Source organism: Eptatretus burgeri, chromosome 4 (assembly GCF_056783735.1).
Source record: "Eptatretus burgeri isolate ZD-2024b chromosome 4, Ebu_testis_v1, whole genome shotgun sequence".
Classification (NCBI taxonomy): domain Eukaryota; kingdom Metazoa; phylum Chordata; class Myxini; order Myxiniformes; family Myxinidae; genus Eptatretus; species Eptatretus burgeri.
The window spans coordinates 27,775,705-27,801,442 of NC_140964.1; the positions used below are offsets into that span (position 1 = coordinate 27,775,705).

Sequence of the window (25,738 nt, forward strand, 5' to 3'; positions counted from 1 at the left end):
CCCTGCCCCCGCAGGCCACTACACCACATCATCAAAAGCAATGTCGTCCGAGAAATGTCATCCGTCTGACTTGTCCGATAAATCTGACGTGCTGTGGCTTTCTTTTATTATTCTCTTTTCTTCATTGTTTTCTACTGGCGCTATATGACGACAATAGGAATAAAATAAATAAAAATGTCACAGAACGTCAGATTTATCGGACTACTCTAGACAATTGTGTCGCAAGGTGTGTTCTGCACACAAGTTTTCATTGTATCCGGACAGTGAGATTGCTTTGTTTTATGCGCGGAGAGATATGGCCGATGACATGGGCTGGCCTTGCTTGCGATTCATTAGCAGCGGAGAAACATGTCCACTGTGATGCGCTGGTCATGTCACCTCACTAAAATATTTCTGATATCAAGCAGTATGCAAGTCGAATTTACATTATTGAATTACGAATAGGATTTAGTCGAACCAGTTGTTATTGTCGAGTCTTCCTTCGATGTCCTCCCGATCATCATGAACTCCGGGAATATCTGCCAGTTTCCCCTTCTTGTCCTGCTTCGGGCTCGAACTGGTAAGGCCGTATTCCATTTCCAGCTGCCTGAACTTCACCTCCCGCGACTTCGTTATCCGACAATTCTCCATGTGATTCAGACCAAAATCCTTCATTTCTCTCACACTCACTGTTGCTACCAGACAAATCAAAGTCCATGTCATCCATTATTCAAAACCAAATGTTTGATTTTTTTTAAAGCAGAAATGAACGAAGGGTTTGAGTCAATCAATCGAATGTGGAAACACACAGAAAGCCAATACAATCACGTAGACCACCAACCCGAGTAATTTGCTTGCAGCCTTTGTTGTTCTGGAAATGACGTCATGTGGGTTACACGTCGTTCAGTAGATTTCAGCAGAATTTTTAGGAGTGTTCCCCAAGACGTTTGTTTTTTTTAATTTTACATTTTACAGAACGAGTATTGTGAAAAAAAATTGTCAGATCAGAAATCACGATGAAAAACTCCAATAGGACATGTGTATAAATAAATAAATATATATATATGCAATTTCAGTACTTTTGGGTGTCATGGGACCTTTAACATGTTACATTCGTTCTTTGTGTGTTGTTTGTGTCCTCTATAAAGTCCATAAAAAAGTAAGTTTCCTGTTTGGAATGATTTTCAATTTTGTTCGACTGCCAGAAAGAGTTAAAAAAAAAAAATCACACTTCTCCCTGTGCATGCGCGATTGGAATGAATTCAGAGCTAGAGTACATTAAACTGCAGGTTCGCTTTCTAATTCATGTTCAAAATAGAACATTCCAATGAAATAAAGTTGTTTTCTCGATCATGAACTGACGTTTGTTGTCGGATGGACAGACAGACAGACAGACATGAAATAATTGCTTAACTCTGATTTTCACTTTGTGTGTGCGGGGTAATTATACAAAAAAAAAACCCCCAAAACGAATAAAGCTGCAAAACAGCTCGAGTGTTTTTCTCAGGAAGAAAAATATACGAAAAATCCCTTTTGAAAGTCGAACAAAAACGTGCTGCTGCTAATGAAGTATCATGTTCAGAGAAACACCACCAAGCAATTAGCTCCAGTTTACAAACAAAAGCGATACACTGAACAGGATGAATGTTATTTGTTGAGCAACGACTGGTTTGAGCGATGACTTCTTGCCTTTGCATTTGACTTGAGCAATGCTGTCAAACTGGCATGCTACAAACATTACTTGCCACGATCGTGCTGATCTGTTACTTCTAAAATAAAATAAAAAAAACCTCATCAGATTATATTACCAAAAACCTTGAAAACACCTCCTCACAAACTGCTGCATCTACATACCCAAGCAGAATATTAAAAACACATTCAAGACATTGAGATGCACTTGCAAATGGGCACAAGCAACCCTTATGGCAAGGTGTGGTTTGTAAAGTGCACAGAGAACCAAAAATAGCTCGAGCAATGAGCACTTTCCTCTCCTGCCTGGCACACAGACTGCCAACGATGCCGAGATCAGTCCTTGCCACGAGTCTTCAAAATGTTTTTGCATCACAAAAACACAGCTTGGCAAATACGTTGCACTTAATTTGAGGTTTAAATCAAAAAATTTAAATTGTGGATATTTGCAGTTTTTGATTTGCTATTGGAAATATTTTTGTCCCAAAATGCCAATCCTGGCTTTGAAACCCCTCATACAAGAATGTGCAAGAGAGTCCATGTTCCCATTTCGTTCAAGAACAAAAATATTTGAGTTGAGGAAAATTTGAAGTCCTTCACAATGAAATGGTGATCAGGCCGGTTATAACGTACGATACAGAAACATGGGCTTTTAAAAAATGGGAAGAGGAGTTGCTCGAGAGGACATATGTAGTGGAAAGAGATTTGAAGCACAAGGGATACTTCCTAGGATTCTCAGAGTATCACGAAGAGAGCGGTTGAGGAACGAGGAGATATGCAAGAGAGTCGGAACTGCGTGTATTAAAGAAAAGATTAGAGAGGCTCGGTTACAGTGGTTGGGGCACATGATGAGAATAAAGGATGAGGAATCAATCAAGAAAGTACGGAGTGAGCCGATTAGAGGAAAAATATCAAGAAGACAGGTTAAGCCCCCGTCACACCTTGACAATTTAGCCAGCGTATGGCAACGTATCAAAATTTATCTAAAACGCTGGCGTACGCTGAACTATTTTTTTTCTTCAGTTTTGGGCGTATAATAGTGTATTCATAAAGAGTTGGACGTATGCATAACGTATTAGTAACGTACACAGAACACTTCGATAATTTATAGATAACTGATACCAACGAATGCTTAGCGTGTTGTCGGCGTTCACAACCTATGCCCAACGATAGCATAACTTAAGCATCGCGCGAGGCAGCGTATCGCCGACGATCACGTGGCGTAGCCTATTAAAAGGCTTCCGCTCGACAATTCAAATCATAACCGCACTAGACATTGAAGTGTCAACATCACCGTCATGCCGAATAAAACTTCGAAGAACTCCTTGTTACGGAGTTCCACCATGAGCTAGTCATGCATGCCAAACTGCCGTCGCCTCCCGATCCATGGTCTCACCCAGTTCCTTCTCCTCCGTTCACCTCTTCTTCTCCTGGCTCTATTGGCACGCAACTGGTACAGTGTCAAATCAATGAGGTCATGTTAATGTTGGAGGACAGCTAGTAGGTATTCTCGTCTCAGCCTTGCCGGATCCTCATCTCTCGGATGACATGGACATCTGCTCACCACGAAGTCTGGAACACTGACGGGTTCCTCCTGTGAACCCCATTTTTATATACCAATTCCCCTAAACGCTGCCAATACGCCATTAAATGGTAGCAGTAAGTTATAAACATGTTCAGTAAGTACTGTGGTCGTCCGGAAGACGTCTACATACATCAATATGCGTTGGAGATAGGTTAGAAATAACTTTCGGATAAGCTAGACATTACCTCGACGTATTTCGACTTATGAGTAACTTACAAGTAACGTGTGTCAACGATCGCATAACGTGCCTAGAACTTATGGCCAGCATATGCGGAACGTATGAGTCATACGCCGAGCACGTCGACAAATTTTGTGCATGCACAAAATTTGTCGACGATCTCGGCGTACTACAACATATGCCAGCATGCTTTAGCGTGCTCTTAACGTATACAAAACTTACCCATAACGTATTCGACGTGTGCCAGCGTATTCGCCAAATTTTTCTTACGTCGGCATACGCTGGCTAAAATGTCAAGGTGCGACAGCGGCTTTACATAGGAGGGATGTCATTGAAAGGGATTTGAAGGACAAGGGATTAAGAAGAAGATACAGAAGACAGAGGAGAATGCAGAAGGTAAATCCCAGTAGCAGACCCATAACTGTTGGGATTAAAACTTAAGATAGAAGAGGAAATCTGAAGTTTTTCCGCAAGTATTTTAATGTTAAAGATGAGTTTTACACCTAATTGCTGCTGCTGTATGCAAATAGTTTTGTTGTTGTTTACCCACAATCCATGGTAAGTGCGACTTACCTCAGAACCGAGGAAGGTCCAACTGCTGGAGCCCTCACTGTCGCTGGAATTGGTAGACATTTTGAAAGTTACAGCTCACCACCTAAACACACAATCAAACAATTATATAACAGTGCGATGTCACCGCGCTGTAACAATACAGACTTCATTCACTTGCTGTCTCACTTAAACCTCATATGCACCTGATGTCATTTCATGCAACACTGCTGCACCTTTGGGATCCTTTCCTTCATTCATGTGCAGCATTTAATTTTCATCTCGTACATGCAAAATTTAAAGTGCTTCCATTGAATTGAAACATCGTGTTATTTCCATCAATAGCTTGTACACACATTCACTGAGCAAATGCAGCCAAACTACCACAAATCTACATCTTGGTGATGGTAGCCAATGCCCGCATGTAGATCCTCCTTCTGTCACATAAGCACCTTTGATTGCATATCAAAGATATCGTTCCTGCTGCTGAAATAGAATGTCAGTACATACACATTGTTCTGTAGTCAGAGCAGGGACAAGATCAAGCAATTTTAATGGAAGAGGGAGAAAGTATAACGTGACAAATAATCTAAATGTTTAAAGCGGAATCTCCGAGTCTGGGAGGTCGACGGTTCGAACCCTGGCAGACTCGTACCAAAGGCTTTACAAATGGTATGTGCTGTTTCCTTGCTTGACGCTCAGCATTTAAAGAATAGAGCATGGGGGGGAAAAAAATTCCCACAGGTAGATTTTTGGCATCCATGGGGAAGGAGGAAATTCCTCCTTGATTGCTCTGCTAAGTGTGGAGGGAAAAGAGACGTCATCAAGATGATTTCGCTGGCACCCAGAGTGCTCTGGGAAGTGACGTCACTGCCCCTAATCCCAGCGGTTGTGTTTGTGTGAAAGTCAACTCCAGTGTTTTCTCATGAATCTGTCTGCATGTGTGCGTGATTTGTGCCATAGCTCCTCCATAAGCCTTCGAGCCTGTATTAAAAAAAAAGAAGTAAATTTATGAGAAGATGCTCGTCACTCTCAGCCGGGTTTCTCCCAAACCACTAGGGGCCGTCAATAAGAAAGCCAAATTGTGGCTTTATACAGTACATATCTTGCTTCTCAGAAGTTTGTTGCAAAAGTTTGTTCATTAAACATAAAATACCACAAAGAGGGTCCCACGATGTGGTCAAATTCAATATTTTCTAGTTACTGTATTTCGTTTTGTTTTTAAAGGAATTTTGGTTCACGAAAAAATATTTTCACGAAAAATATAAGTGACCACTATATTCGTTATTGTTGTGCGTCCGTCTGTCCGTCTGTCCGTCTGTCCGTCTGTCCGTCTGTCCGTCTGTCCGTCTGTCCGTCTGTCCGTCTGTCCGTCTGTCCGTCTGTCCGTCTGTCCGTCTGTCCGTCTGTCCGTCTGTCCGTCTGTCCGTCTGTCCGTCTGTCCGTCTGTCCGTCTGTCCGTCTGTCCGTCTGTCCGTCTGTCCGTCTGTCCGTCTGTCCGTCTGTCCGTCTGTCCGTCTGTCCGTCTGTCCGTCTGTCCGTCTGTCCGTCTGTCCGTCTGTCCGTCTGTCCGTCTGTCCGTCTGTCCGTCTGTCCGTCTGTCCGTCTGTCCGTCTGTCCGTCTGTCCGTCTGTCCGTCTGTCCGTCTGTCCGTCTGTCCGTCTGTCCGTCTGTCCGTCTGTCCGTCTGTCCGTCTGTCCGTCTGTCCGTCTGTCCGTCTGTCCGTCTGTCCGTCTGTCCGTCTGTCCGTCTGTCCGTCTGTCCGTCTGTCCGTCTGTCCGTCTGTCCGTCTGTCCGTCTGTCCGTCTGTCCGTCTGTCCGTCTGTCCGTCTGTCCGTCTGTCCGTCTGTCCGTCTGTCCGTCTGTCCGTCTGTCCGTCTGTCCGTCTGTCCGTCTGTCCGTCTGTCCGTCTGTCCGTCTGTCCGTCTGTCCGTCTGTCCGTCTGTCCGTCTGTCCGTCTGTCCGTCTGTCCGTCTGTCCGTCTGTCCGTCTGTCCGTCTGTCCGTCTGTCCGTCTGTCCGTCTGTCCGTCTGTCCGTCTGTCCGTCTGTCCGTCTGTCCGTCTGTCCGTCTGTCCGTCTGTCCGTCTGTCCGTCTGTCCGTCTGTCCGTCTGTCCGTCTGTCCGTCTGTCCGTCTGTCCGTCTGTCCGTCTGTCCGTCTGTCCGTCTGTCCGTCTGTCCGTCTGTCCGTCTGTCCGTCTGTCCGTCTGTCCGTCTGTCCGTCTGTCCGTCTGTCCGTCTGTCCGTCTGTCCGTCTGTCCGTCTGTCCGTCTGTCCGTCTGTCCGTCTGTCCGTCTGTCCGTCTGTCCGTCTGTCCGTCTGTCCGTCTGTCCGTCTGTCCGTCTGTCCGTCTGTCCGTCTGTCCGTCTGTCCGTCTGTCCGTCTGTCCGTCTGTCCGTCTGTCCGTCTGTCCGTCTGTCCGTCTGTCCGTCTGTCCGTCTGTCCGTCTGTCCGTCTGTCCGTCTGTCCGTCTGTCCGTCTGTCCGTCTGTCCGTCTGTCCGTCTGTCCGTCTGTCCGTCTGTCCGTCTGTCCGTCTGTCCGTCTGTCCGTCTGTCCGTCTGTCCGTCTGTCCGTCTGTCCGTCTGTCCGTCTGTCCGTCTGTCCGTCTGTCCGTCTGTCCGTCTGTCCGTCTGTCCGTCTGTCCGTCTGTCCGTCTGTCCGTCTGTCCGTCTGTCCGTCTGTCCGTCTGTCCGTCTGTCCGTCTGTCCGTCTGTCCGTCTGTCCGTCTGTCCGTCTGTCCGTCTGTCCGTCTGTCCGTCTGTCCGTCTGTCCGTCTGTCCGTCTGTCCGTCTGTCCGTCTGTCCGTCTGTCCGTCTGTCCGTCTGTCCGTCTGTCCGTCTGTCCGTCTGTCCGTCTGTCCGTCTGTCCGTCTGTCCGTCTGTCCGTCTGTCCGTCTGTCCGTCTGTCCGTCTGTCCGTCTGTCCGTCTGTCCGTCTGTCCGTCTGTCCGTCTGTCCGTCTGTCCGTCTGTCCGTCTGTCCGTCTGTCCGTCTGTCCGTCTGTCCGTCTGTCCGTCTGTCCGTCTGTCCGTCTGTCCGTCTGTCCGTCTGTCCGTCTGTCCGTCTGTCCGTCTGTCCGTCCGTCCGTCCGTCCGTCCGTCCGTCCGTCCGTCCGTCCGTCCGTCCGTCCGTCCGTCCGTCCGTCCGTCCGTCTGTCCGTCTGTCCGTCTGTCCGTCTGTCCGTCTGTCCGTCTGTCCGTCTGTCCGTCTGTCCGTCTGTCCGTCTGTCCGTCTGTCCGTCTGTCCGTCTGTCCGTCTGTCCGTCTGTCCGTCTGTCCGTCTGTCCGTCTGTCCGTCTGTCCGTCTGTCCGTCTGTCCGTCTGTCCGTCTGTCCGTCTGTCCGTCTGTCCGTCTGTCCGTCTGTCCGTCTGTCCGTCTGTCCGTCTGTCCGTCTGTCCGTCTGTCCGTCTGTCCGTCTGTCCGTCTGTCCGTCTGTCCGTCTGTCCGTCTGTCCGTCTGTCCGTCTGTCCGTCTGTCCGTCTGTCCGTCTGTCCGTCTGTCCGTCTGTCCGTCTGTCCGTCTGTCCGTCTGTCCGTCTGTCCGTCTGTCCGTCTGTCCGTCTGTCCGTCTGTCCGTCTGTCCGTCTGTCCGTCTGTCCGTCTGTCCGTCTGTCCGTCTGTCCGTCTGTCCGTCTGTCCGTCTGTCCGTCTGTCCGTCTGTCCGTCTGTCCGTCTGTCCGTCTGTCCGTCTGTCCGTCTGTCCGTCTGTCCGTCTGTCCGTCTGTCCGTCTGTCCGTCTGTCCGTCTGTCCGTCTGTCCGTCTGTCCGTCTGTCCGTCTGTCCGTCTGTCCGTCTGTCCGTCTGTCCGTCTGTCCGTCTGTCCGTCTGTCCGTCTGTCCGTCTGTCCGTCTGTCCGTCTGTCCGTCTGTCCGTCTGTCCGTCTGTCCGTCTGTCCGTCTGTCCGTCTGTCCGTCTGTCCGTCTGTCCGTCTGTCCGTCTGTCCGTCTGTCCGTCTGTCCGTCTGTCCGTCTGTCCGTCTGTCCGTCTGTCCGTCTGTCCGTCTGTCCGTCTGTCCGTCTGTCCGTCTGTCCGTCTGTCCGTCTGTCCGTCTGTCCGTCTGTCCGTCTGTCCGTCTGTCCGTCTGTCCGTCTGTCCGTCTGTCCGTCTGTCCGTCTGTCCGTCTGTCCGTCTGTCCGTCTGTCCGTCTGTCCGTCTGTCCGTCTGTCCGTCTGTCCGTCTGTCCGTCTGTCCGTCTGTCCGTCTGTCCGTCTGTCCGTCTGTCCGTCTGTCCGTCTGTCCGTCTGTCCGTCTGTCCGTCTGTCCGTCTGTCTGTCTGTCTGTCTGTCTGTCTGTCCCGAGCATAGCTCCGTGGGTTTTGATCCGATTCTGATGAAATTTTGGTGGGAGGTTGAAATCATCGAGTTGTGTTTTCCTGAAAATGGGCGTGGTCCGCCCATTATGGGTGGAGCTACGCCCAAAAAACGTGTTTTTAGGGGGTAGCCGATTTCAATTTGCATCTTCTCCTTGGGGTTTTGTCGAATCCGACAGGGTTTCGGTATTTGGTTAACCCAATGGCACCTGCATAGCCCCACGGAGCTCCATTTTTCATTTTAGTCCCAAGGTCAAGGTCACAAGGTCATGAACTTAGAAAATTTGGAATTTTGACAAAAATCAGACGACCACCCAAACATTGAGAGCTGGGATGACAATATTCTTTATGCATAATCTTGAGGTAATTCCCCACCAAAAGTCTTGAAACCATTTTTCTCTATCTCGAACACCTTGCCCGTGGCACCCCCTACAAGTTTGTTTTTACGCTGATTTCATCAAAGTATGGATAATCCGAGGAGAGTGAAATGACATATAGCCTATATGACGTTATATTGTTCCTGGAATGTTCCAGAGGAAGTTTTATACCACAGGTCATGATCCTTGACCTTTGACCTTTAAAGTTCACAAAGATCAAATTTTAAAAGTTGTGGGAATCGAACTGGGTTTTCGACCTTCTTCGACGAACTAACTCCATTAAGCTATAGCACGTATCCCGTTTCCTTATTTTAATGTCCACAACATTGTTTTGGGACCTTTAAAGGTTATGCAAAGGTCAAATTTTTAAACTTGTTGAACGAAGCCGGGTTTTCGACATTTTGCAGCTAATAACCTGTCACTTGTACCACATCATGTTGATCATTTGTATAACTTGGTGAAACATTATCACAATGTATCATCCTTGACTTCTGAAACAATCTACAAAGTCAAATACCGCTCGTGAACCATCGTCGTCTTCAGACTTGTTGACTTTAAAGTTATACAAGTCACACAAGGAAAATTTCCTTCACGCATAGCAGGCAATAAATCTTTACAAGGAAGATACACCACACATGGCCAGCCTGGCAAATTTATGGAGTCGCCAAATCTAATGAGGTGTTTCTCTATATAGATCGAAGTTCTCTTATCAGCAACTGGTAAGGGCGCATCCTTGGGTCATGTTACCCCAATTAAGCTTGCCCAAGTGGTGAGTTGGGAGGTTCGAGAGGAAAGTGTTGTTCGGAAAATGAGTGCAATTTATTAATTAACTGTTAAAAGTACAAAGTTGGGACAGATGTTTTCTTATACCAGTTGAAGGGTATTGCCGTGTGCCCCAGTTATGGTGGGATCACAAAGCTGCCAATGGGAGCTGTGCTTTTGCACAATAGCTTGGCAGATTTCAATGATAAAGGGTACTGAAAAGATATGCAACAGCTGTTTGGATATCTGTTGCTGGAGTGCGATTTCAGAATCGTTTCAGGGAAGGATGAAACTGTCAAAGCTTAGGTTTCTAAAGTCAGTGCATCATTGTAATGTACTCATACTGAAGAACAGGATATCAATGCAGTATACAACTTCTCTTGCCAAACTGGGTTTCTTAAATCAATTTCAGTTTAAAAAAAACAAAAAAAACAACAACAAACTTGATCTCAGGCTCATCGTCTAAGAGGTTGTACATGTGTCACATGCAGGACAGGGATATTGGTACACTTTAACATGAATTGCAAGGGTGGGAAAGAGTCGTCCATGGTAGGCCGAAGTCACAAAATTTGGTTAGGATCTCTCAATGCCAGTGAAGTTAATTCAGAACCTCAACCACAGCACATCAATGGGATTCTAGAATCTGTTGAATCTCCAAAACTTAAGATGTCATCTTCTGTTCATCAATTACTTTCAATCTGAAGGAGAGTTAAGAGCTCGAATGACAATTTTCCCAGATAAATAGATTACATTTATGATAGAAACTGGATGACTAACCCTCCTTTCCTCCCCCCAGATTTGTTATGGAGCTCTTTGTCCTGGAGAGAATTTTTACACAAAAAAGTTAACGATACCCATCACGCAGCATTCCCCGAGTAGACGCACCCACCGCCATTGTTTGTACTGTATGCACATGCTCTGAGCCAATCAGCGCTAGTTACTCCACCTTTGTTTTGCAAGCAGGATGAGCCTTTTCCCACCGCTGCCAAGTAGGAGTAAGAGCAGAGTAGGAGCGATGGCAATTCTTCTTTTCATTGACGCTTGCACATATTTTATGTTTTTGTTCATACTTACTGATATTATGATAGTAATAAGATTATTATTATTTTTAGATCTAAAATATGTTTTCCACCTGTATCATTTTACCACTATTCCCGATACCCCAATGAATCCCTCATTCATAAGAAATAATGCTGTCGGGAATGCATCTCCATATAAACAATGATATAATGACCCCTTTTGGTGAATTTTCAATAAGCGCTCTCTTTCTCAAGAACACATCATGAGCACGAAGCAATGTATTACTATAATCACTCAATCACAGCATCTCTGTTAACCCAACACATGTGCATAAGATAATAATTGAGTTGAGAGAAAAAATAATGGTTGTAAAACAATGGTGACAAAGTCAGATGGTATTCTTGCCACTTCTGAGAATAAGGAAAGAATGATCACAAACAAATTCTGCTTGTTGATTTTAACAAGGTCGAAGGATCATGGAAGAGCCATCTATTTGCTTAATATCATCCTTGCAATTCATGTATAAAAAGGTATACAGACATCTGCTGATGTCCTACTTCTTTCTGCATGTGATGTGGTATATTTACAAGATCTTACATGAGCCTTTAAAGATCACTTTGAAAATAAAATTAAACATCAAAAAAAAAAAAATACCCAAGTAGTAACAATGTTCAGATTTCGATTTGAAACTTCAGTTCATCCAAATAAAATTAGACAAAAAGTTTCAAATTTAGGCCACGGTAGGTAGCCTTTTAAACAAATCAAATGTTGGAACACCTATTGGGGACTGCTTAAAATAATGCATAATTAGCACTTTCTATATTCCAGCCATGACTAACAATTGAATAATGTATGTTAATGTAATAACACCCTCCACACTGCAAATTTATTTTCGTCCTTAAGTGACAGGTCATGTGATCTAATATGAATATTTCAGAGATGTGAGCAGCACACACAATCAAGAAAACCAAATTTATGCAGACAGTTTGAACAGCACCGGACATTTCCATGATGTGGAAAGAAAATTGGTATACTGGAGGAGTAATCGTAATTCACATAAAAATTTATACATCTTTCAATCCTCATTCTTTAACTCTTGTTACCAAAATGCTGGCCGAGCTCGAAAGCGAGATCAAAATAAATAAATAAATCAACAAACAAGCCAGAGTTCATTGAACACGGTACCCCATGCAGTGTTCAGGGTATATACTTCGATTTAAATAAAATGATGATTACAAAGATTGTTAAAAATTCCCAAAGTTTAGCGCTGTTGAAGCACATATACACTACCTTTATTTAACATGTCCAGGTACTGCAAAACTGGAGGTTATTGCAAGAATAAAGAAGGGGATTTTATGTTCTGCAGTGTTGAAGTAAATAATTCAATTAAAAAAAAAACAAAGATTGTAAAAGTCATACAAATAAATTAATTATGGAATTTACCACCATCGACTTTGTGTTGATTGCATCACCTAATCGAACAGCTCCAGTAGTTATTCGTGCGTGTTGTTTGTGTCCTTTATGACGTCCTTAAAAACAGCAAATTTCCCATTTGGAATGATTTTCAATTTTGCTTGACTGCCAGACAGGCAGACAGAGGACAAAATATTATGTCACGCCTCTCTGCGCATGTGCGATCGGGACAAATTCAGATACAAAGTACAGTTAAACGGCAGGTTTGTTTTCCGATTCATGTTCAAAGTACAACAATCAATTTACAAGAGTTGTTCCTCGATCATAAACTGATGTTTATAGAGACGGACGGACGGACAGAAGAGACATGAACCAATTGCTGAACCACACTTTTCGCTTCACTTGCGCAGGGTAATAAATCATTACTGCTATAGGAATAGGCCGATACCCCAAAACACAACACAAACAAAATAACTACTAAGTTTAACTGACTGTTTGATGAAATCAGTTTGCAACATGCCACAGATCAATCAACTTTTCCCATGCATAGCAGAATGTGCATAAAAACAAGGTCCAGAAACTAGCATACTAGGCTGTTTCAAAACGTATCCACAAAATGTTCGACATTTGCAGGTATCAAAAAAAAAGCACACAAATGCAAATACATTTTTTGTTGTCGTCGTCCATTGAAGTTTTGTCGCGTGCAGTACTTTAGAAACATCGCACTCAACACCCAGTCAAGTGAACATGTAGTAAACAAATGCAGGAAAGTTCAATAATACCCTCAGTGTGCATTTCAGACAAGTAAATAACCCCACATGGGGATCACCACGTGATATAATGTGACACATCAACAGAACTCAAGCAGGAGGAAGTGGAGGCCAAGGAAAACAAGGATTAACACTTACAAAAGAGGCAAAGAGTTTTGAGGAACGAGTCATCATTTTTATTCATCCTCGTTCTGTCCACTTGCACCAGCATTTAATCCCAGTATACAAAGGCATGTACGCTTCACAGTGAAATTTGTTTGTAAATTAGCATCAGCCAAACAGCTTCTATTGAGAAATTCCTCAAAATTGTACGCAACAAAGGTAATAGTTGAAAAAAAAGGGGGGGGAGGCACGGGAAATAAAAATAGGGAGTTTGAAAGTATTGCATCTAAACTGCAACATGGGAGTACAGATGACAACTTGTGTAAAGGAATAAAGTGATATCCGAGACCCGAGTTGCCTGTTGAACCATGAAGGGTCAGAGACAACCGGTGTAAACACTTTCAATCACATCGCTTACTTGTTCAAGAATACATACAATACTGTGCAAAAAAGTATTAGGACATCTTAAAAATAAATCTATTTTTGTCACATTGGAATATTTTGATAGATTAAAGTTGTTTTAATGACATTTCATTTAAGAGACAAAAATGAATTGTATTTTATAATATCAATGCATGAAATTTAAATATTTGGTGTGACCACCTTTCTCATGCAAAACAGCAGATCTCCATTTTGTAATGCTTTGTCTACAATTTCTGAAGAACTTCCATTGGGAGGTTTTCCCATGCATTCTGCAATGTTCCCCATCATTCGTCTTTTGATTCTGGTTGTTTTTCATTTTTCCTTCTGTCCAAATAACACCATACAGCTTCTCTGATGTTAAGGCCAAGATTTGAGGGGGTCATTCTAATCATTGTAGAGTTCCTGACTCTGCAATTCTTTATAAACATTGTTACTTGGAAGAGGATGGGGGGGATCCATAGCTGGATTGTATTGATGGTATGGATGATGTGATCATGTAGATTAGACTTACTCTTGAAAGAGCTATATACCTCGAGGTAAGTCGTATTGTAAAACTTGCACCGATGTGGCATTGAGTGTTACATTTCAGACAGTTTGAAGTTTGTTGTGTAAAACCTCATGTTTTCAAATGACGATTTGGGCAGGAAGGCAATAAAAAGCTGGCTGCACGTAGCAATTTTAAAGGCAACGTGACGGACCACTTGGCCCAGCGCACCGTGGGCCAGTGGCAAGGTCAGTTGTAGAGCTCTGGCTGAAGGCGGAACACTTTTTCTCAGGCACGCTCTGCAGGGTGATATGGCCCTAACAAAGGTGGCCCACCCACACCAGTGGACGGGCAATGAGAGACTCTCACCATGTACGAGGGTGGTCCCAAAGTTTACGAGGGCTGTCGCCATGCTGTGTGCAGTAGTTGGAGCCAGTCCATTAGAGAGGCAACATCCCTCTCATCGCCATACGTCTTTGCTTTGTCATTGTGCAGAGCAGGAGGACAATGCTGGAAATAGGGATGCCACCTCCCAAACCCCCTCATCCACCTTATCACCAGCCTCCCTCCCTGTGCTTTACCAACCCTGTGTCACCCCAAACTGCATGGGCCATACCAGACCCAAAACAGCTCATGCCTTGCTCATGCCCTCACCAATTCTCCTTTGTTGTGAGACTCCCGTTATATTTTTGGCACCATAATTGATCATTTCTCTCCTTATACACAAGCTTACATGCCCCCAAAACCCCACTTGTCTGTCGACCAATTGGTTCGTCCGTTTTATTGATAGCGTCTTGTCTACCCTCAATCCCCGTGTTTCTTTTTGCAATATAAACCAATTTTAATTATAAGATGTTTTCCCGTCTTTTGCCTCATGTGTGTTGTACCGCCAGGTTCAGCTGCCATTTGGGTGATCCTTGAGGGATAGTAGTTCTCAGACTGCACGCAATTAAAACAATTCGCGGTACATTTAAAGTACACCGCACCCATGCCAAATAAATGAATAACAATCCTCCAGCATGTGACATCTTCGGCGCCCGGCGATGCCGCCTTGCAGCACATCGAGTTGGAAATGGAAGGGAGCGGTGTACAATAATTGATCGATTGAATAATTGCAGAAATAAAATTAATAATAATCGTAAAATAATTAATTTCTCAACCAATTGCCGAATAACATACCTAAACCACCAGCGTTTCATCCGAATATGTAACTTTTTGAAAATTAAGTAATTCATCAAAAAATGAATAATTAAATCAATTGATTAATCAATAAATCAAAAATACCCTTTTCACAAATCACTTGTTCACCATCATGTCCAAATATCAGCTTCCGAGCTCAAAATATGCCTGAGATATTGCCAGGATGAGAAATAAAATAAATCCATAATAAAGTAATTAATCAATTAATTGATTAATCAAAAAATCATAAATAAAATAACGTTTTGCCAAAGCACATCTTCAGTTTTGTCCCCAAACTCCAGCCTTCAAGCTCAAAGGATGGCTGAGATATCGCTCGGACAAACAAGAAAGAAAATAATCAATCGATGAATCAATAATTCAACTCTTTATAGTCAATCACTTGGTCACTGTCATGTCTAAATATCAGCCAACTTGCTCAAAAGGTGCCCAAGATATCGCCCACATGAGAAATATAATAAATAAGTAATTAATAAATCGATAACAATTAATTAATTGATTAATCAAAAATATAAAGATAACATTTTTTGCCAAAGCACATTCACTTTTGTCCCCAAATTTCAGCTTCCTCGATCAAAGGATGGCTGAGATATTGCCCAGCCAAACAAACAAACAACAAAGAAAATGGAGTAAAAACCGAGTACCCCCTTCCTTTGGTGCCCGGCGATGACGCCATGCATCACCGAGCTATGGAATTGGGAAGGAGCGGTTTACAAAAACTAGAACGGCATTCTTCGATGTCGACAGATAAGCCTCCGCCCATATTATGACATCATTATGCATTCGTACTTGTACCAAGTTTGATTTAAATCCTTTCAACTGTTCTCAATTATCATATATTGACCTTTGTCCTCTTGACCATCTAATCACTATGTGTAAATCATTATACAAACTTGTACCAAGTTTGACTTAGATCCCTTCAGCAGTTCTGAAGTTATCGAGGTAACAAAAACCTATTACGGACTCTAACCTTTGACCTTTTGATTCTGCCATCTAATCAGTTCATCTTTGCATCACACTGTATACTTATACCAAGTTTGGTCAAAATCCCATCACTGGTTCACAAGTTAGTGAAGCCAGTCCTCAGACTGGGTACGAGAATTTTACCAAACATGACCTCTGATCTTTGACCCCAAAATCAAATCAGTTCATCTTAACATCATTATACATACTTGTACCAAAGTTTGACTTGGATCCCTTCAGCTGTTCTTTCATTTTCGTGGAAACGAAAAACCTATCGCGGATGCACGAACGGATGGACGGGCAACCTGAAAAAAATAATGCCGACGGTGACTTAGTCGGTGGAAGCATAAAAATGGTTTTGGAATCCGCAAGGATCTGCTCAGAGGGGATCTTCGTTAACTGATGCCTCTGATACAACGTTTTAATGACATTTCCAGTGTATTTGTAAAATGTGCCCTCCATGGATGAGCAGTTGTTTGGAGTTATTATGCTGGAAAATAAAGTGGTCACCAATTATTCTCCTCCTTCAATGTCAGAATGGTATCTTGACATCACTATGCAGCATCATGTCCAGAAAGGGTTGGCTTCCATGCTGTCTGTGTGTCATACTCTGTTCGATTCTGCTTCGAGTTTTCCTTATTTAATTGCATTTTAAATTGCTGTGAGGTGGTTTGATTTGTTGTTTCTGGAGGGAGGTTATTCCAGTCTCTTATGGTATTAGGTACGCAACTACTATTGAGGTGCACCTCAGTGCGACACTGGAGAGGCGCAAAGCGGTTGGTGTTTCCTCTCCTTAAGCAGACTGCTTGGTCGACATATGGTGGCATATCAACAACAACTTCAAATTGTGCTGTCAAATAGAGACAAATTCAAATAGAGACAAATTGTGCTGCCAGTTCATTTACAAGGTAGACGTGTCTTTGTACCATTTCCAATTCATTTACAACGTAGGCTTGGTGGGGATACGAGACTGATGCTGCGTACTCAAGTTTGGGACGCACCAATGCCTTGTATGCAGCTATCTTAACATTATGTCACATTTGGTTAAGTTTCTCCAAACGAATACCAGGATTTTGTTTGCATCATTCAAAACAAGGTTCACATGATGAGTCCATGTCATGTTGCTTGACAGGTTGACACCAAGGTAACGGCTCCACTGGACGATGTAAGATTTACCCTCATCATGCAGTACATTAAATCTGTGGATTGTCTGCATCTTGTTGCATACATTATGCGCACCTGACGGGTTGAAAGTCATTTGCCATCAGTGGGAGAAATCCCTCAATGCGTCAAGATCCTTCTGCAACTTCACTTGATCTTCCTGCCCACGAATGGGATGGTACAAAAGGCAATAATTAATCAGCAAAGAGCTTTATCTTGGTCCTTTGCCTCGATTCTCTCCCCAAAGTCATTGATGTAAATCAGACACAAAAAAGGGCCGAGACTGGTCCTTGATGTAACTGGTATCGATTAGCCAGGTTTCTATCCACCACAAAGTTTTACCTCTTATGCCGTAGTGGTTGATTTTACTCCAAAGTTTTTGATGTGCCACAGAATTAAATGCTTTAATAAAATCTAGTATCTGTGCTCTGGGTTTTTACTTCTTGGTTAGGGTAATGCACAATCTCTTCCACAGTGTTCACAAATTGGACTTTTAAAAAGCCACGCCGATATGCTTTTTTTTTGTAGACAATAATCGAGGCTCGTACGAGAGCTTTCGGGATTTCATGTTCCTCTACAGAGGCCATAATATTACGGAAAATTATGTGCTCCAAAATGTTTCAAGAGACCAATGTGAGATCGGTCTGTAGTCAGCAGGGAGTGATGGGTTTCCTTTTCTAAAGACATGGCAAATGTGAGCAGTTAACCAATCTGCTGGGAGTTTCCCTTCTTTTATTAACTGATTGTAGATCCAAGTAATTGCTGGTGCTAATTATTCAGCACATTCTTTCATCATATGTACTGGTATTTCATCTGATCCACATGCTTGATGCTGGTTAAATTCCTTTTGTAGTTTTCGTGCACCTGCATAATCTATTTCACCTGATAGGATACAATGGTAGATTACGATTGAGCATGTACTTGTGAGTGTTCATTGTTCTTTCAATTCTCACCAAATCTCCAATATCAGCAGCAGAGATACATCCACAAACCTGAACAGAGGCTCCACCATGCTTCAGTCAGCTATTGACCCACATCCTTGTACTTCTCATCAACCACACTGACAAACTGCCTTCTCTGTTCCAAAAATTTCAAACTTTGCCTCATCACTCCAAAGAACCTTTCCCCACTGATTAAAATCCCAATTGTGATGTTCTTGGGCATAAATATATTGGTTTTGTTACCCTGATACAGAAAGGGCTTTTTGAAAGCAACTCATCAATGGAGACCACTTTTGATAACATACCTTCCGACAGCAGAGGAGTCACTAAAACCTTTGATGTCTGTGCTAGCTCTTTTGAAAGGTCTGCACTTGGCTTTGTTTTGTTTTCAATTTCCAAAGGAAATCTTTAGGAGTGAATTTTTATAAGATAGGCCCACCCATGAATATTGAAGTCTACAGATATTTTTCAAATTTTTATCCAAGGTTGTGTATGATCTAAAACTCAGCCAAATTTTTGATGCGATTGACCCATTCGTCGCCGTTTGGGCCACACCCAAAGTTTGGAGATTTTGACACCCTTGAATTTTTTTTCCATTTTCAAAGTGAATTATTTAGAATAACCATCAGTTGCCCAAGGAAATTCCTTTACAAACTTATTATATGGTTTGGGTACTGAAATATTTTGTACAAAAATTTATGGGTGGTTACAAAAATCTATGATCTGGATGGTTCTGGATAGTGGTGCCACCTATAATCCCTTTCGGCAAACATTCACTTCAGACTTTCTCTGGCCATATTTTTAATAACCATCAAGGTCCCATGGATTTTATTAGTGCATAAGAAAGTACAAACACTGTACTATCCTCTGAAAGTAAAACATTCATGGGACCTTGGTGATATTGGCAGTACAGGGGGTCTCAAGACCACTTTGGGCTATACGAAGCCCTTTTTCGAGCCACACCCACTCCCATCCTAATATTATCAAATGAAAGTTCCATATCTACACTAACAAAACCAATAGTAAAATCCATGGGACCTTTTAAAAACAAAGAGTAAAACAGGTCCAAAGTTGCCTTGTTTGACAGATAAGTAACGTTGCGATGTACACGACATGTACATGGTCTGCCTCTATCACCAATTTCCATCACTTGCTAAAGAAGTCCACTATATTCCATTTCTGATTCTATTTGAATCTGTAAAATATGTATGTATTACGAAATAAATGCTGTTTTGAGCAAATTTTGTCTTTTGTAAACATTCTTTATCTTGAAACCACGTAATTATGAGATGCAAGGTGATTTCTTTCATTTGTATTTGCTGCCTTACATGACTTTTTTTTCCCATCATGCCATTTGTAATTTCCTTTTCTTTGTCTTGGCAAGATGAAAGAACATGTAAAAAAAGAAAGCTGAATTTATATCCCCCCCAATCCTGATATATCATACCTGGTAAGTTACAATTTCCCACATTTGTCTGCTTATAAATAAGTCAAAGGTTATCTGGGATTAGCAGTTTTGAAATCTAGCATCAATTCAATCCAAGATACCATGTGTTTACTGTCTGTTCCTATGTGAAATCAACATAGTTCTATCATTAGGCATTATGAATATGTAGGTCATACTAATGCCATTGTGTCAGGGATAGCATGGCTGAATCTAATTAATGTTAAGTTGATTTATTATCTTGCCAAAACGAAGTTTTGCAAGATATGTTAATCAGCTTGTATGTTTTTTTTTTTGTTTTTTTTTGTCTGTAATCACGTATAAAAAATTCTGCAGAGCACAGTTATCATCGGAAATTTTTGTAACTTCGCATATCAGAGGCCTATCGAGGTCCCTTTCAGCGCACAAAATTTTGAAGGTCAAGGTCAAAGGTCAAGGTCACTTTGGCGCAAATCAGGGGAGTCGACGAAACCCTTATTTTTTGAGTAATTTTGATCGGATCGTCTTCAAACTTCATGGGAATATAGTTCATGGTCTGGCGCTCAGCTGATTAATTTTTGGTGGCGATTGGCCTTGACCTTCATTTCTTTTGTTTTTGTTTTTTTGTTTTTTTTTTGGTCTGTAATCACGTATAAATCACTCTGCAGAGCACAGTTATCATTGGAAATTTTTGTAACTTCGCATATCAGAGGCCTATAGAGGTCCCTTTCAGCACATAAAATTTTGAAGGTCAAGGTCAAAGGTCAAGGTCACTTTGTCGCAAATCAGGGGAGTCGACGAAACCCTTATTTTTTGAGTAATTTTGATCGGATAGTCTTCAAACTTCATGGGAATATAGTTCATGGTCTGGCGCTCAGCTAATTAATTTTTGGTGGCGATTGGCCTTGACCTTCATGGTTGGCGCCTCAGGTCAAACATATTTGACCCCAAGGTCAAATTTTCAAGTTTTAGGAACCATATCGTGTAGTACCTCAAATTGAACACCTCGATGAGTGCTTTCTAGATATGTCAAGCTTGAGACATTATGACGTCATTTGGTGACATTATGAGGCAAAAGCATATTTTTTATGGTTACTCTGTAGAACGATTCTCATCGGAATCTCTCGTAGGCAGATATTCCTCAAGGAGTCGCTCCTGGTGGATAGCAGCTCTGTTCACCTCAGTGTGACCTTAAAGAAGTCACACGTGGTCACCTTTTGGCAAGATACGGGTCACCCTGTGACATTGGTTTCTTTTTTATTTTATTTACATTTTGGTTTGTTGAATGAAAGCCAGTAGAAAAATGGGGTGATTTGAACATTGCTTCCTGCTGTTCATTCCATTCTGAAAAACATAGGCCAAATAAAATCTTATAGAAAAAATCCTTTTATTCATGCACCAATAAAAGTTTAGGCCTTCTTCTCCAAACACATACTTTTGCTCGACAGTAAATGCATCTTTTCGTTTCAGGGGACATCACTCAGCCATGGCATATAGATCGTGCATTTTCTACAACAGAAATCATGGTATTTGTGGCCCATTTCTGCCACGAAGAGCTCACTCGCTGACCAGTATAGCATCACTGAATTCTGGAGAATGGAGAGGCTGTCAAGGTTTCATTCCTTCATTTGTGTGGAAAGGAATTATTCATTTGGCCCAGTACACCAGAGATCGAAGAACACCCAATTTCAACAGTTCTGTGCAAGATGCATCCGCCAACGGTTATCAACAATCGATGCCAGCTGATCTTCCAAAAGAAAGATTATGAAGATGCCAAGACGTACATCAAACGTTTAGCATAGAAAAAATGTGGACAGATCCCCATGGACCATCCTAAAAATACTGTCTGTTTCTTATAAACCATCCTCCCCAATAGTTACATAAATTGTATCTAAATATTTCATGGATTTTCTTCAAACTTTTCAGGAAAATAAAAGATTGACATCAAGAAAACATTTTTCTACCTATCTCGGCCACTTTCAAAACAGCATGGGGTTAAAGGAAACAAACAGATTTTTAGGATGGATGGCCCAAAAACAGATAAGACATTTAGTGAAAGTACTTTACTCTTCAATCAGCAATGGAATATAGTAGACTTCTGTAGCAAGTGATGGAAATTGGTGACAGAGGCAGACCATGTACATATACCTGAACATTATATGTACATCCATATGTACATTATCTGTAAAACAAGACAACTTTGGACCTGTTTTATTCTTTGTTTTTAAAAGGTCCCATGGATTTTACTATTGGTTTTGTTACTATAGATATGGAATTTTCATTTGATAATATTAGTTTCAAAATATCACGATACCAGTGACATATACTGGTACTCATTTCGCCGACCTCAGAAGGATGACAGGCTGAGTCAACCCCCTGGTGTATTAATTCAGTGGCCCAACGGGGCTTGAACTCAGGACCTTTTGGATCCCAAGCCGCTGCCCTAACCACTGCGCCAACACCAGGCTATATATATATATATATATATATATATATATATATATATATATATATATATATATATATATATATATATATATATATATATATATATATATATATATATATATATATATATATATATATATATATATATATATATATATAGTCTTCTTCTCCAGAACAACTTAACAGATCAATGCAAAATTTAATACACATGATCGATTAGCCATGGAGAATATCGTTTGAATTTTTTATTTTATTATTATTCACCTTCATTGACACAATTAGCCCAAATGTGTACAAAACTAGTCATTAAATTTCCGAATCAATAAAGGTACAGATAATGGGAATGCATGTGACAAACTAGAGTGCATGGATGATACGGGAACACGGGCCATAACAGTGGCGTGTTCAATTAACGATGGTATTTCTGTCCAGAACGAGTACATGGGGTGAGACTATGCGCTCCGAGTGCTGTCCTGGTTCGGACTTGTAATACCCCACCTCCCCTCTTCACACCAACAGTGACGTTATAAGATACACATTTACGATGAGAAAATTCCTTTCCCGCTTCCTCTTCCTCTTCCTCTTCCTCCCTCTTCCCTCTTCCCTCCCCTTTTCTTGACTTCCCTCCTCCTCCCCTTCCCTCCCCTTCCCTCTCCCCGCCTCTCCTCCCCTTCCCTTCAATCAACTTTTCCCTGCCCTCCCCTTCCCCCTTCGCTCCCCTTCCCTTCCCTCTCCCCGCCTCTCCTCCCCTTCCCTCTCCCCGCCTCTCCTCCTTCCCTCTCCCCGCCTCTCCTCCCTTCCCTCTCCCCGCCTCTCCTCCCCTTCCCTCTCCCCGCCTCTCCTCCCCTTCCCTCTCCCCGCCTCTCCTCCCCTTCCCTCTCCCCGCCTCTCTCCTCCCCTTCCCTCTCCCCGCCTCTCCTCCCCTTCCCTCTCCCCGCCTCTCCTCCCTTCCCTCTCCCCGCCTCTCCTCCCCTTCCCTCTCCCCGCCTCTCCTCCCCTTCCCTCTCCCCCCTTCCCTCTCCCCGCCTCTCCTCCCCTTCCCTCTCCCCGCCTCTCCTCCTTCCCTCCCCTTCCCTCTCCCCGCCTTCCTCTCCCCGCCTCTCCTCCCCTTCCCTTCCCTCTCCCCGCCTCTCCTCCCTTCCTTCCCTTCCCTCTCCCCGCCTCTCCTCCCTCCCTTCCCTCTCCCCGCCTCTCCTCCCTCCCCTTCCCTCTCCCCGCCTCTCCTCCCTCCCCTCGCCTCCCTCCTCCCCTTCCCTCTCCCCGCCTCTCCTCCCCTCCCCTTCCCTCTCCCCGCCTCTCCTCCCCTCCCTTCCTCTCTCCCCGCCTCTCCTCCCTCCCCGCCTCTCCCTCCCTCCCCTTCCCTCTCCCCGCCTCTCCTCCCCTCCCCTTCCCTCTCCCCGCCTCTCCTCCCTCCCCTTCCCTCTCCCCGCCTCTCCTCCCCTCTCCCTCTCTCCCTCCCTCTCCTCCCCTCTCCTCCTCTCCTCCCCTCCCTCTCCCTCCCCTCTTCCTCCCTCCCCTTTCCCCTCCCCTCTTCCTCCCTCTCCTCCCTCCCTTTTCTCCTCCCCTCTCCTCCCTCTCCTCCCTCCCCTTCCCTTCCCTTCCCCTCTCCTCCCCTTCCCTCTCCTCCCATCCCATCCCCTTCCTTCCCTTCCCTCTCCCCGCCTTTCTCCTCCTCCTTCCCTCTCCCCGCCTCTCCCTCCCCTCGCCTCTCCCTCCCCTCCCCTTCCCTCTCTCCCCGCCTCTCCTCCCCTCCCCTTCCCTTCCCTCTCCCCGCCTCTCCTCCCTCCCCTTCCCTTCCCTCTCCCCGCCTCTCCCTCCCTCCCCTTCCCCTTCCCTTCCCTCTCCCCGCCTCTCCTCCCCTCCCTTCCCTTCCTTCCCTCTCCCCGCCTCTCCTCCCTCCCCTTCCTTCCCTCTCCCGCCTCTCCTCCCTCCTCCTCCCTTCCCTTCCCTTCCCTCTCCCCGCCTCTCCTCCTCTCCCCTTCCCTCTCCCCGCCTCTCCTCCCTCCCCTTCCCTCTCCCCGCCTCTCCTCCCTCCCCTTCCCTCTCCCCGCCTCTCCTCTCCTCCCCTTCCCTCTCCCCCGCCTCCCCTCCCCTTCCCTCTCCCCGCCTCTCCTCCCCTTCCCTCTCCCCGCCTCCCCTCCCCTTCCCTCTCCCCGCCTCTCCTCCCCTTCCCTTCTCCCCGCCCTCCCTCCCTTCTCTTCCTCCTCCCTCTCCCCCTCCCTTCCTCTCCCCTCGCTTCTCCTCCCCTTCCCTCTCCCCGCCTCTCCTCCCTCCCCCCACCTCTCCCTCCCCTCTTCCCTCTCCCCGCCTCCCTCCCCCTTCCCTTCTCCCCGCCTCTCCTCCCCTTCCCTCTCCCCGCCTCTCCTCCCCTTCCCTCTCCCCGCCTCCTCCTCCTTCCCTCTCCCCGCCTCTCCTCCTCCTCCCCCCGCCTCTCTCCCCTCCCCCGCCTCTCCTCCCCTCCCCTTCCCTCCCTCCTCCCCTCCCCTTCCCTCCCTCCTCCCTCCCTTCCCTCCTCCCTCCTCCCCCTTCCCTTCCCTCCTCCCCTCCCCTTCCCTCCCCTTCCCTCTCCCCGCCTCTCCTCCCTCCCCTTCCCTCTCCCCTCGCCTCTCCTCCCTCCCCTTCCCCGCCTCTCTCCTCCCCTCCCTCCCTTCCCCCGCCTCTCCTCCCCTCCCTCCCTTTCCCCCGCCTCTCCTCCCCTCCCCTTCCCTCTCCTCCTCCCCTCCCTCCCTTCCCCTCCTCCTTCCCCGCCTCTCCTCCCCTCCCCTTCCCCGCCTCTCCTCCCTCCCCTTCCCCCGCCTCTCCTCCCCTCCCCTTCCCCCGCCTCTCCTCCCCTCCCCTTCCCCCGCCTCTCCTCCCCTCCCCTTCCCCGCCTCTCCTCCCCTCCCCTTCCCCCGCCTCTCCTCCCCTTCCCTCTCCCCGCCATTCCTCCCCATTTACTATTCTGAGGAAATCACATTAACTCTCTGTGCTTTATTTAAGGACACATATTCCACGTCGATCTCCCTGGTAAAATATATCAGAATCTGTTCACCTTCCATTCGACGTTAAAAACGAATGAACTTTTTTTGCCCACATCCGTGCAAAGCACAATATAAAATATTATTAAAATGTAGAATTTGTTTTATTTGACAAAAGTCGAAAGAAATCCTCAATTACAACAAAAGTTAAAAAAAGAGGCAATCACCAGAATAGGTCAATAAAGGAAGTTGGGGGGGGGGGGGTGAGGGTCACATAAATACAAGGCCTACCTTGCAGGCCACGGACTACACTGGAACCAGGCGCAGGATTGAGCACAAAGCTCCCGACAACGTCCTAGTCCTAAGTACCTCGCCACACAAATCCGGCTCGATGACTCGGTAGAACCATTAAACACACTGCAACGAAAGCAGATAACCCAACGAGCTGAAACACACGAAAAAAAAAATCCGTTCTCAATAACAACACAACGAAGGGAGCACACCCGACTTACCGCACACGCTTTGTTGTTGTTGTGAATCAGATGCGTGTGACGCAACCATTGCGCGTCACCGCGAATCGAACGTAATTACGTACATGACGTCATCGCGCAAGATTTGCATACGTTTTTCACAAACCAGAAGGAGGAGAGCGAGAACGTATGGAGGAAAACCAAACACTGCACAGCGTGACCAAGAACCTGCGTTAAAATGATTCACATTATTTATTCGATATCGAGCCAAACAAGAACACGAGCCTGTAGCTCAGGCCATTACAAGGTATATTTATTAATTTCGTTCCTGAAGGTGTTTTATCATTCACCACCAGCCACTGGGTCTGCTTTCAGATAATGATCCCAAATGTACCATCCCAATTAACACACCATGTACAGTGGACCCATTAACAGACACATTGCAGACAGGACAGACAAGTTGTACGTCTCCCCGAAGGATGGCACATTCTTCGACGCACAACCACTCTTGGCACCACGTTAAATGGCAGTCCATTCTGCC

General features: G+C 45.0%; 1 protein-coding gene across 8 annotated transcripts in view; it reads right to left on the reverse strand.

Annotated features, from left to right (window-relative positions):
* The window catches only part of CCPG1 (cell cycle progression 1), a 90,131-nt gene extending 64,743 nt beyond the window's left edge, over window positions 1-25,388 (reverse strand). For 6 of the 8 annotated variants that reach the window (XM_085877233.1, XM_085877232.1, XM_085877236.1 and 3 more), the window contains exons 1-3: window positions 25,240-25,388; window positions 25,019-25,144; window positions 4,005-4,086 (exon numbers count right to left, since the gene is read on the reverse strand). In XM_085877233.1, coding sequence (XP_085733359.1) covers window positions 4,005-4,064 — 60 coding nt within the window. In that variant the 5' untranslated portion in view covers window positions 4,065-4,086; window positions 25,019-25,144; window positions 25,240-25,388. The remainder of the gene's footprint in view (window positions 1-4,004; window positions 4,087-25,018; window positions 25,145-25,239) is intronic. The other 2 variants (XM_085877234.1, XM_085877230.1) reach the window with 2 other exon arrangements.
* Window positions 25,389-25,738: the final 350 nt, after the last annotated feature.